The sequence below is a fragment of the Equus asinus genome, chromosome 10 (assembly GCF_041296235.1).
Source record: "Equus asinus isolate D_3611 breed Donkey chromosome 10, EquAss-T2T_v2, whole genome shotgun sequence".
Lineage (NCBI taxonomy): Eukaryota > Metazoa > Chordata > Mammalia > Perissodactyla > Equidae > Equus > Equus asinus.
In genome coordinates this window covers 41,753,891-41,767,220 of record NC_091799.1, presented here as the reverse complement: position 1 = coordinate 41,767,220, position 13,330 = coordinate 41,753,891, and the positions used below count along the sequence as shown (strand labels likewise).

Here is a 13,330-nt window from a genome sequence, read left to right as displayed (position 1 = left end):
GGCCAGGTGGGGAGCCAAGACTTTATTTCATGCTGGGCAGTAATGAGTAGCCCTTATTTCTCACGGGGAGAACATGTGGGGAGCCCAGACTCTCACTCCCACCAGGCAGTAATGAGGCACCCTGACTCCCTCCTCACTGGAATGGTATCAGAGGAGGCCTAGTGGAAAGGCAGGGGTTTTACCAACTGCTCAGCAATAACAAGGCCACCTTCCCATAGTGTCAGTGGAGGCCACATGGGGAGCAATAGAGAGGAACCTCCCTCTCTCCCAACCAGGGTGGTATCAGTAGAGGCATAGTGGGGAGTCTGAACTCCAGTTCTGCTCAGTAAAAGGGGCCCACCTCCAACCAGGTATCATAGGAGGCTGAGTGGAGAGCCTGGACTTCCACCTTCACATGTCTGATGCCTTTGGTTTTTCTGGTGCCCCGATCTACTTCGAGGTGATTAAAATTTAATTTTCCTTCCAGATATATGGCACTGTATTTAATTGATGCTAACAGGAGGACTCATCTAAACGATAAAGACTGATAAGTGAATTATAAGATATTTGGATTAAGCAAGCGTAGAACAGAGATCTTCTAATAAAATATTTAAGACAGTCTGCTGTTGCCCAGCTCCTCCATTCTTCAGCATTGCAAGAATGTATTATTGCGTCAACCTTTTGTGTTTTGGGTGACACTCACACGGGGCTGAGGGAACCCCGTGAGAGAGATCACTGATGTATTAATCTAGCGTTGTTAATAGCCATGTAGTCAAAGGAGCAAGGGCAGAGAGTGGTCAAGGAAGGAAGTCAGGGATTAGTGCCTCAGTACTAAATGTCAGCTCCAAAGGGAGAGGCAAGGGCAGAAACACACAAGTCCGTAGGTTGCAAACCAGGAGGATGAGGCACAGATAGAGGAGATCCAGCCAGGATGGACAATAACATGTTTTGTAGCAGAAACTGTGTCATGGCATGAAGGCCATCTACTGGGTTAGGGATCCATGCAGTTCCAGACAGAATTCTATTGACTAAAGCTATGTACGAGAGGTTCCCTATCTGGTCGTTTTGGCTCTAAGACTGTTCATGGCTAGTATATATTTTCTTTTTCCTGGGGTGATTATTAGTTTGACTTGACTGTGTTGTAGGTCACTATTTTGCATTGTTTGTACACAGCCTGCTTATCTACAGGGCAACTGATATTTCTATGTAAACACCAAAGGGACTGTTGAGCATATGGTTCTTACACTATGCTACCTATTTCTATTTCAGCCTGGACAGTTTGAGACAGTGCAGCCTTGCTACATGGTGTAAGAAATGGCTGTAGGAAACAACACTCAACGAAGTTATTCCATCATCCCGTGTTTTATATTTGTTGAGGTATGTGTATTTTTTTTTTTACCTTTATGGACCCATTGAAATAATAGTAGCAGTTTTTGGGCTGAGAACTTGGGTTATTTTGTAAAATTATTTAATCTCATGATTGACAATTAAATTTCAATATCACAAATATTGTAAAGAATTAATAAATTATGCAAAATATTTCTTGAATAGGAAGCCATACAAGAAAGTTTATAAACTTCATCTATGGGGTATAAAATAATAGTTTTATTATATTTTTTCTATATTCAGTGATGACTTCAATATATTAACTATGAGTACAGCATTTTAATTATTTTTTAAAAATCAATATCATGTTTCAGGAATTCAATAAACCAGGTGGTTTACAGGTGATTTTTTTTGCCTTGGAGCCCAAATAACGAAAGAGAATCTTAGAGTTTACAATCTCCACTGGGCTTTTTCTTTAATGGTGTATTAAGAGCTTCTGTAATGTGCATTTTTTTTGGTCATGAATGATTTTGTTGAGTTGCTCCAAGTTTGCACCAGAAAAGAGTTTCTCCAGCATTTTTCTGGTTAAATTTCTTGCACGCTTTCCCCACTGTTCCTCCCTGTCGGTAATGTTCACTATAGACGAGACAAAGACATGGAGATTTTAGGAAATTTGGAATCACGTGATACAAAGAAAAATCAAAAAGCTGCTACAAGTTATCTCAAAATTTTGATTTGCCAGAGATGATATTATTTCTGCCTTATCAAGAGGTAGAGAATCGAATGGGTTTTTTTTATCCTAAAGATCCAGTTTAAAATAGGACCATGCAGAGAACTGAAAAGCAAATGTCTGAATTTCCTTTCTGGGTAACTGCCTGGGTAGTTTCTACACCTCAAGGATCAGCTGTCGCATGTTCTTTTGTCCTGGGATCTATGTGGCTGAGAGTGACAGGAGCATGGGTGTTGATCCATTTTATTATCCTCGTGATAACGGAGACTTGGGTTAAACTACTGCTTATATTAGCAAAATGTACTTTTGGTATATATGTTGTTTAAACACATCCTATGAATCAATGCAACAAATATTTTTATCTTCTACTTCTTGAAATAACTTTAGCTGTCTATATAGTCTGTTGGATAATATTGAGCATTCTGATTTTTGGCTAAATATGTATGTGTTTGGCCGATGCTTGAGTTTCACCTTATAGGCATCCTTCGGTAGTTAAGATGAAGAAATATTACTTGATGATTTATTTTCTGGTGATATTTGTGAACCAGTTTGTATTGCAGAATCAGGTGGAAATAGGAGATTAGGTTGGGACAGAGGTGTTGATATGTCAAGATACACGTAGACTCAAGCTAAGCTGAATCTCTGAAAGGGTAACAAAGAACTCGTCTCCCAAACACATATTCTTAACACTCTTCCTTTCACTTGCTATGCAAGACCAGGGATAACTCCATTTGGACAATACTATACACTGTGGATATTGTGGGTTCTAGTTACTATTGTTCATATTAAAATTGTAATGAAGGAAGAGGAGTCCTTTCTCCTGCTGCTCATGCAGAAAGGATAGAAGGCTATGGCACTATTTTTCAACGTTAAAACCCTTTCTCTTTGTTATAAGAAAAATAAATTTTTAAAGTAAGCTGGAAGAAATTGAGGAATAAGTCATCTGTCATTATCTTTATCCCCCTGGTAGCAATTTTACTTTAAATTTTCTTAAAAATCAAACAGGAACCAAACCTCAAAGTAAGAGTTTTAATTTATAGCTGGAAGCTCTCTCTCTGAGGATTTTCATCCCTCTAATGTGTGGGTGATGAGCTTGACTGCTGGAGAGGCAACAAGCGACATAAATCAGTCTTTCTGTGCCTTAACTTGACACGAACATGAATTATAAGTGAAAAATTCTAGGAAAGGAAAGGATAGTTTATTCTTTTTCTTGCTATATTGTCATCCTTACTTTGCATCAAAGTTTAAGATATATCAGTGGCTTCTCTCAGAAACAGGCAGGGAAAAGGAAGTTAAATGGAATATTGTGGAAGTTGAGAGGGGGGGAGGTGAAGCTCAGCGTGCTCTCGTGGTTCTCTTGAATTTCATTCATCAAACACTTATTGTTTACCAATACTCTTTCAGGCATGATAACAGGGATATCAGAAAACTTGGTCAAAAATAACTTGGTTAAAATGTCAATTTGATCAATGAGTATATTTTCACTGTTATTTTTTAATTATGAAAGAATTCAATCAGAGAAAATAATAGAACAGACATCCCAGCACCCACCATGTAGACCAAATCTTAAAATTTTGCCATGTGTGCTTTAAATATCTTTTTCAAGGAAAATAAAATATTGTAGATATATGGTTCAAATCCTACTGACCCAGAAGTGATTGTATATGTGAAGTTAGAGGCTTCGTCTCCCTGCATGATTCTCATCCATATTTTCATATTTTTCCTACATGCATATAGATTCATAAGTAATATTTAGGAAGATTTTACATAAAGGATATCATATTGAACTTGCCTTTCGCAACTTGCCTTTTCATTCAACATTATGTTTCTGAGATTTATCCAGATTGGCAATGCATTCTTTCAATTTTTCCATTTTATCCTATTGTGTGAATATACGTAGCGAGGGGAAGTTTGGTTGATTTTTCTGTTTTTCTTAATTTTCTTTTACTCTTACAACTTTTTTGCAGAAAATATTCTTATTCTGTCTCCATGTGCGTGTGTACAAGAGCTTCTCTTGGATTGATACCCAGCAGTGGAATTGCTGGGGGATAATTACATTTTCCGATTATTTGTTGCTGCATTATATGAACAATATTGATATTTTTATATCAGTTTCCTTGAAGAAGCTTTGTTAAACTCTACTATTAGTTTTATGAGTGTGTCTGTATATTTCTTAGAGTCTTTTTTCAGACGGTTACATCATCTGCAAGTAGTAGCAGAGCTGTTTCTTCTTTTTCAATTGTTATGACTTTAATTAGTTTTTCTAGTCTTATTGCTTGGGTTAAGACCTCCTGTATAACATTGGATAGAGGCGGGGGTAGAGGACATCCCTGCCTTGTTTGAATTTATCCACATACAGTCGCATTCCACGTAACAATGTTTCGGTCAATGATGGACCATATATATGACAGTGGTCCCATAAGATTGGTACCATATAGCCTAGGTGTATAGTAGGCTATGCCATCTAGGTTTGTGTAAGTACACTCTATGATGTTCGCACAACAGCCACATTGTCTAATAATGCATTTCTCGGCACATATCCCTGTTGTTGAGTGATGCATGACTGTGTTTGTCAGTTTCTTTGCTCACCATTGCTCCTTTTATTCCTCTCCTTCCTTTAGGGTTTATTTCCTCATGAAATTTGTCTTTTAGTAGTTCTTTCAGCAAGGGTCTAGTGAATTATAAACATTCTTAATATTTGTCTGAAGTTGTTTTTATGTTACAGTTAGTCTAGAATGGTGATCTAGCTTGACACTAAGTTCTAGATTGAAGGGTTTATTTTCCTCCCTCAGGATTTTCAGTGTTATTCCTTTCCCCTCCCTACCCCACTGGCCTTTATTGTCACTGTAAAAACTCTTCTTTCTTATTACTATTCTTAATAGGTAATCTACTCTTTTTCTCCAGTTGCTTTTAAATTTTTCTCTCTCTCTTTGGTGTCCTTCAGTTTCAGTATCAGGTGTCTAAGCATGCATTTATATTGGCTAGGGCCTGTTGTGCATCTTGAATATAAAAAGTCATGTTTGTACCAATTCTGTAAAACTCTCAGCCATCACCTCTTCAAATACTCTCATTCTCTATATTCTCTTTTTCTGCAACATCTATTTCATATGTCAGACCTTCTCATTCTTTATATTTGATGTCTCTTAACCCATTTTGTTCTTTTTTCATTTCTAGAAGTTCTATGTGCATTTTAAAACATCTGCTGTTTTTATAGTGTTCCTATGCTTGTGGTTTTTCTTTTATGTTCTCTCAGATTATTATATCTTAAATTATTGATATTCTAATCCTCCTGTATGTTGTGTCTGCTGTCTCTAGCTCACGGTGAATTATTTCCTTATTTATTTTTATGATTTGTTTTTATCTCATTTTGAGCAGAGCTTGCTTCTTCTGTAGGATTCATGCGGGCCTTAGGTTTTAAGAGTGCCTCTTTGGAGGGATTTTACACACGTGTTTCTCTTAGGCTTAGGCTTCTATGTTCAGAACCCAAACTTGCACAATCACAAAGTATAATTAGTCAAAGTTCACCTTCCTTGTAGTCTTCCTATGCCAGCAGGTGGATTTATGTAGAACAACTCATTCTCTGCAGTGAAAAGGAATTCTGGCTTTTACACAGGAGTCTCGGTTCCAACTTGAGTGCTCATGTTACTAAGATTGGCATGTTTCCTTTCTTTACTCCCATCGAGGTCCACTATATCATCAGTTTATTCAATTACCACTCTAATTTTTACTAGCTTTTTTGATTCAGCTCATGTGAATTAAAAGAAAGAAAAAAAGGCTTGCCAGCCAGTGTTTGTAGAAGTTTGCAGTGGAATGTTTTCATACCATCTTTGTTCCATGAATGCATTCATTCACTCAACACATATTTATTCAGTGTCTATTTTTTCCCCTCAAGGCAGTATGTGTGTTGCCTTCTTGTATACTTAACCTACTGACTAGGCTTCTGTAACTTGGATCTCACCAAGTTTGTCATAGAGCCAGAATTGTTGGGCTGTGGTTGAAATTTGTGTGGGGGAGGCAAGGTAGGAATGAAAGGCACGTAAGTGGCCCCAGTGGAGTACTGATGTGCGTTTTCTTGGTGATTTTAACTACCAATGCACAGAATTTTGACCGGGGCATGTTTTATTTGTGGAAGTTGGTGAGAAGAATAGATGCCAACCAGCCTCTAAAATTCAAACGTGCTGACAAAGTAGGAGCCTGCCTGGGACCCACCCAGAAGCTGAAACAGTGGTAGGGAAGCTGTCTGACAAAGCAGCATGCAGCACAAAAGTTCTTACAGTGGTAACAAGTTAGGAGAGCATTGCTCTGGGTAATCCTTGATGTTACAAACCAAAATGAGAGGTTAAGATGTCACTGGAGAGAGAGCAAAGTTTGTAGATTAAGAGACTGCATATAGAAGGTGATGCGCTGAAAGGAGATTAACAGTGGGATGACAGCAGAGTGGATTGAGAAATAAACGTAGTGGACAACACACCAAGCACTTGAATGTTAGATATTTAGAAAGTGTCTCTTTTGTACATCTCCCAGTGTCAGCTCGTCCTTAAATGTACTTTGCCATGCTGGCCAGAGCCTCTTAGATGGAAAGCCCTTGATAAGAGAATAAGGATTTTAAGAGCCAGAATATGAACTTTTCTATCACTAATGAGAGGGAAATCCAGAACCACTAAAATTCCAGGATGGTCCACAACAATATTTCTGACCAACAGCTTTCAGCTCATCACTGATCTGGTTCTATTAGAGCAAGTGAAAAATAGCAAATGCTGAAGTAGACAGAAGCTGGAGAAGTCAGAGGGAGTAGGAAATTAAGAACTTTTAAATGAACGTGAGGATATCTGCTTTCTCACTTCTCCTTGAAGTCAACAGTATTAATTTTTGGTGAGGATAAGGGTACTTACAACAAAGTAGTTAAAAAATAAAAATAATGATCAAAATAATCGAATGTTCTATGTATTTTTCGTCCTTAATCCTTCTTTCTCTCTTTCCTTCCCTCCCTCCCAACCTCCCCCTTACTCTCACAATATATTGATCCCCTCTACCTCTCTCCGTGCTTTCATCCTTTCTCATTTTCTCTCTCTGTCACTTCAGCAACACCTCTCATGCTTGAGGATCTCCAACAGGAGGATTTCCCTGAGGAAGAATACACTCAAATTCATGATTGAAAAATCATTTTTTTCCCTAAAAATAAGAGTGTGAGCTGTCAGAGATCCCCCATGCTCCCTCAATCAATACCAGTGTAATTTCCCAAAATGCTTAGGACTGAGATATCCCTTTTGACAAATCTTCCCAGATACCGGTGGATTCCTCTCCAGACAATTGCATGCTTTCTCTGTAAAATCATGAATAACTCCAATAGTCAAGTGTCTTTCAAATATAGTTGTGCTTACAGCAAAACTGGAAATGGAGCTCAGCTTCCTTGGCAGACAATATTAAGTACCAGGAGTTGGGAGATAATGAATGTAGTTGTGGCTTGATGTGTATAGATGTGACAATTTTATCATTTTGATGGTCTCTTATACTTGCAATTTTTATTGCCTGTTTCTGACAACTCATTTTTCTTAGCTTGAACCTACAGGTGATTGTTAGAAATCCCAGTCTAAAGATAAATTATCTCCTGAAGTTCTGCAAGAACTTGATTCTGAGTGTCTTTCTGGGGTCAGAAATTAAGGAATGCCACATCATCATTTGTGGACAACGAGTGCCATTTCAATGCCGTTCTCATTTTGTGTGCCTCAATTTTTAAAAGAAGAGTGAGTCTTGGCCCTGGTTTCTGCTCTTTGCTTGCAGATGCTGAGATTTAGCAGCTCTGCCCACCTTGTTTTCCTGAGACTTAGATTGCAGCTAGCTCAGATTTTTATATTTAAGTCACACTGAGAGCTTTTTTTTTCCTTTTTAAAAAAACTCTGCTGATTTTTGCCAAGGAGAAAGTGTTAAAACTTATCCTCATAGATGGGGAGTAGAAGGAGAAAATAACTTGATGACAAAAGCACTGGGTTTGAGTGCTGGCTCTGCCATTTACTGCTGGTAAAAGCTTGGGTAACGTCTTTGGATCTCAATTGCTTCATTTGTGAAATGGAAATTAAAACTTTCCTCATGGGCACTTTTGAGAAATAAATGAGGTAATGCACATAGAAGTGTTTGCCAAGTAATAAGTAGTTAATAAGTGTTAACATAAAAATAATTAAAAATAACAGGTCCTACCAAATATAAAACAGATAACAAAAACAACGTTTTAAAAAATATATATTGCGGTGTTATTGGATAAGATTTCAAACAAAGCGATGAAAAATTTGTGTGTCTTTTAATTTGCAATAACAAATGCAAATTGTACAGTACTTTCTGAAGCATTTTCTTATTTAATCATCATTTTGACTAGTGATTGCAATACTGGAGCAAAAGGACAATGCTAATATTTAGGTATCTATTTTTCATAGCATCAAAACACTGGTCTTTATTTTCGAAATGAGAGGTGGTTGCCATCACCCTTTATCCTTGTCCTCAGTTGCTCTTCCAATTGAGTGAGGGCTCTTTATTCTTCAGCATTGAGTCTCTCTGAGTTGGATGTTTTGGGATCAAGGTCCCAGTTACAATCAATTATCATGAGAGGAAGAGAAGCTAGGACTAAGAAAATGGATCTGGCCAGGGAGGACAAAAAGTCATGAGGGGAGGAAATATGGCTCTGGGGGAAATCAGGTGGTTGCACTCCAAGGGAAGAACTGGGAGTTGGGCCTGGGAACCTCCCAGCCCCTCTTTCTGTAAAGCCCCTAGCACACCCTCCTTCTGTTTTTCTTAACGGCCTACCCTCTTCCCCCACTACCCTTTCAAAGATAGTAAAGACCCAGCCTGATTCTGGGGGAAAATACAAATCCTAGTGAGTAAAGAAAAGATGTGCAACTTCTCTAGTATTCTAAAAATGGTAATGATAATAGCTATAAAATACCCCGGAAAGATTTTGAATAGGGCTGGGATGAGGTCAGAATAAGAGTACCTTTGCTTTTGTCAACTTTTAATGAAATATATAGCTCTCCGTACACATCTCAAGATGTAAGTTATTCCAATTTCAGATTTTTTTAATTCCCAAATAATGCTATTATACCGTTAAATACAACATATTTGACATTTGCATTTAGTATTTTACTATAAAACTGGAGTACTGAAAAGCATCAAGAGGGTCATATTGATCCTATGCTGTTTAAATTTCAAATGAAGAAACTAAGATACAGTAAAGGTAGTTGACTTGTTCAAGGCCACACAGACGATAGGTGTTAAGGTTGGGATTTTACTTTAAGATAAATTGAAATCTTTTCCTTCCACTGCATAAATGTAGGCATGGTGATTGGTCTTATAGTGACATTCAAAAAGTGAACTTTCTCTAGTGGAGAACATAGGATGAGGAAGTCCTTTCTGATATGTTCAAAGTCCAAAATTCAAACATATAGAAGTGTTGAAATGTGAATCTCTCTTTCTACAATCTACCATCCTTTAAGAGTTCAAAGAGTCTTATTGTGTTTTAATCCAGGTAAATCTTAACTATCTGGAACCCTTTGAGAAATAGGGCATTTTGTTTAGAGGTTTAGCTTAGCTGATAATAATCAGAAAGCCCATTTGACTTCAATAATTGCTCAATAACTTTCTTTTAAAAATGTGTTTTGAATAAGCTCAAGCATAGTCTATAATAGAAGATAATAGAAAAGTCATTCATGTACTTACAATCTAGCTATATAAAATCTTAAAATTTTGACATTTTAAGTTTGGATTTAAAATAAGTAATAGTAAAACGTAACTGATATACTTGAAGCTCTCATGTACTCTTCCTTATAGGATCCCATTTTCCTCTTCCCCTCAATGAAGGGAACCACTAAGCTGAATTTGGAGCACACAGTCTCCTAAGATTTGAACAGTTTTCTAATATATGTTCATTTTGTGCCTTAGTAAGTTCAAAATGGTGAAAGCAATTAAATTTCTTTTTTTAATGTTAAGGTATCTGAACATGGGTTATGCACATATTACTGTAGCTATAGATCTATAGGCAATTGTGCCAAATACATATATTGGCCGAGGCTGTATCTGGTAAGTTGACATTTTTCAACAGTCCCAGCTAAAACCGACTCTAATGGTCGTTATGGGATAGGATTTGCCACAATAACAGACAGTGCCTAGAGCTCACTGGCTTAACATGACACAAGCTGATTTCTCATAGGGCAAGTCCTGTGTAGGTTGGTGAGAGGGCTCTGCCCATCACAAGAACTCAGGGACCCATCCTGTTTGGAGGCTCCATCTCAACACGTTTCCATGATCACTTTGGTAAAGAAGAGCAAACATGGAAATTTTAAAGGTTCTTTTAAAGGTTCATCTGTAGTTGACATAGGTCACTTCCATTAACATTGCATTAGCCAAAGCAACAGAAATGTGGTCATGCCCAACTTCGAAGGGGGTGGTGGGGAAGTACATCCTACAAAAGTATCTAAGGGAGAGAGAGACTTTATAGCCTACATGGCTATCACAATGCCCTCATGATTTGTCTCTTCATATTACAAATTGTCTTAAATCATCCAGATAATAAAAGATTTTACTTAGCTGTGTTCTGATTAATAGTGACATTTGCATGTGATGCTGAGTTTTTTCTTTGTTAAATGATTTATGTAGTGAATGGCACTGACAGGAAGAGCTCCCTGTCATTGGAGGGTTCAAGTAGAGACCAGTTTGCCAAGTGGTATGAGGCTGAAGAGGAGACTCTAGCACTCTAGTCACATGAGTGACTGGATGAAGGGACGCTAACATTCCCCTGTGACCCTAAGTCCTCGTCCTAGTGAGACCATCCAAAGACGACAGTCTTAGCAAGAACCATCTACACCCAGGTGACATTTCCCAGTTTCTACCCTAGAATGCTTTCCTAATTCCACTGCCTGCTTTGTGTAACTTTACAGACGACCTTGTCCCCATGCTGTATGCCATACGGTAACATGCTCCCTATCAGTTTCCCTGAGAATTAACATTATACTACCTTAAACCAAGCGTGTTGAATGGATGCACTAGTACTCTGATCCTCAATAGAATTTTACATTAATCTTCTACGGAGCATGAGCCCAGACAAGTGTACCAAAATAATAGCAGACTCTGGAATGAACCTGTTGTATTTTTAGAGAATTCTGAAAGATAGCGTCTGGTCCTCCTGCAGTCTATTTTGCACAGGCTGTAGGTGATCCATTGTTTGCTTTGTGGTGCATTTTTCTTTCATAAAATTCATCCTTTAATATGAATTAGTCTAAGTTGTCATTGATATGTTTGGCTGGCCAAGCTATTTGTATTTCTCTTGAATCTTAATTCCCAGATTACATGAAGCCTGATTTCTAAGCTAATGCAATGTTATGATCATTTATTCTAAAAAAAAGAACCCAAGTCTTGTATTTTAGTCTAACTCACAGCATATAAAAGTGTAATTTATAAGAATGCACACTTATAAGAGGATGAAGTATAAAATAGCAATCTGTGAGGAGAGCAGCTTGGCACTGTGTACCAAAATCTTCAAGACTTTGTGTTCTTCTTTTGACCCCAAAAGTACACTCTTAATCTACCCTACAGAAGTAATCATGGATGTGACAGATTTTGCTGTAAGGTAATTTATCATAAATTGTTAATGATGGAAAAGAAAGGCCCCTAATATTGACCTACAGGGGATTAAAAAATTCTTATCCATTCAAAAAGTAGAGCGCTATGCATCCATAAAAATGGTATTATAGAAAAATATTTAATCCACTGAAAAAATATTCAAATTAGATAGTTAAGGGGATGGGGAGAGAAAAAATGAGTACAAAACAGCATATAATCTGAGTTTCCCTCAGCTTCACCAGACTGTGAATGTAGATGACAGTGACGTTATTGATAAGAACCAAAATTTCACTGTCTATTGCACACACCTGCTCACAGAGGATTCCAGCGACCCCATGGTCTCCCCGGTTAAGCCCAGGATTGTCACCCGTGCTCATGAAGCAGTCTCTTGGCTTTTGCTACCCAGAGAATTAGAGAATTTTCTTCATCAACTCCAGCCATGTACATCCATTTCCTCAAGCAAAGAAGCCACATAAAGCTGTCTCACCCTGTAGTTGCTGGCGTTGCTTATATTGGAGGTGCTAAGATCGGAGCCACTGGTACTTTCTTTACACAGAGGGTGGGAAGAAGCTCTTTTCCCCAAGTTCGTGTCTCACTTCGTCACCTGAGCATCAGTGGGGTGCTGCTATGTCTTATGTTGCTGTCTACAGCCCTTCTGTTCACACGACTCAGACATGAATCCATGTACTTGTGGAAAGACCGTTACCTAAGCCGGACACACTTGTCTCCTCACCTTCGTTTTTCCTTCCACTTTCTCCAGGCAGATTAATTTACGGAAATTGTTTTTTGTGGAACTTCAGCTTCTAACTTCTCAGATATGCCAGGCATGTTAAGGTCACAGCCGCAGATATTGCAGCCTCCAAGCCAGATAGCCTCTCCATTCAAATTCTGCAACACAGGTGTCAAATGTGATGTCCTTATGGAAATGTGTGTTTGTGCCTATACAACTGTATGCCTACGAAGAAAAGGTATGCACAGAAATCTGCATTAATCTCTGAGTGTTGACGTTAAATGTATGTTTTTTACATGGAACTTGATTACTTTTTCCATCAGAAAAAATTAACTAACTGCTTTTTAAGATTGCACTAAGTTATTGATGTGTATAGTATGAAATACATAATTCTTTATAGAAAGGCAGAAACTGGTTACTTCTCATAATTTGAAAACTCATTGTATTCACAAAACGTCCAAAATCTCACATCATTTCTCAGAGTAGAATTAATTGAAACAATAGTGAGAGTTGCTCTTTCTAACATTGATTATCTTTACAGCACGAACTAATGTGGTCGTCTCCAACACCAAGCCTTAGGGGGATTACTATAAATCTAATTATGCTTCAATTGTCAGTCTTATTTAGGAAAATATATTTCAGTGCTCTGAATTTATTTTCTCTGCTTATAGCTTGATATATTACATTGTTCATTGTATAAAATAAATTTATATTTCTCCAACTATACCCGTGAAGTAAAGAATTCTTGCCCTACTCCTACCGCCATGTACTTACTACCACCAAAAACATCTCTCCCCACAGTTAATGATAAAGGCATAGAATCTTAATGCTAAATGTTGGGGGGGGGGCAGGGGACAGAGTCTTAGGTCACTTAGGCAAATCCTTCTTCTTTCAGATAACAGATTCAGAGAGGTTAAGTAACTTGTCTAAGATCACGCAGCTGATTATTAACTGAGTTGGTA

The 13,330-nt window shown here is 37.8% G+C and overlaps 1 protein-coding gene across 9 annotated transcripts in view; it reads left to right on the top strand.

The window, feature by feature from the left end:
• The window catches only part of PLPPR1 (phospholipid phosphatase related 1), a 440,629-nt gene that overhangs the window by 320,388 nt on the left and 106,911 nt on the right, over positions 1 to 13,330 (top strand). For all 9 annotated transcript variants that reach the window (XM_014842219.3, XM_070519119.1, XM_070519120.1 and 6 more), the window contains one exon: positions 1,249 to 1,356. In XM_014842219.3, the coding sequence (XP_014697705.1) occupies positions 1,294 to 1,356 (63 nt within the window). In that variant the 5' untranslated portion in view covers positions 1,249 to 1,293. The remainder of the gene's footprint in view (positions 1 to 1,248; positions 1,357 to 13,330) is intronic.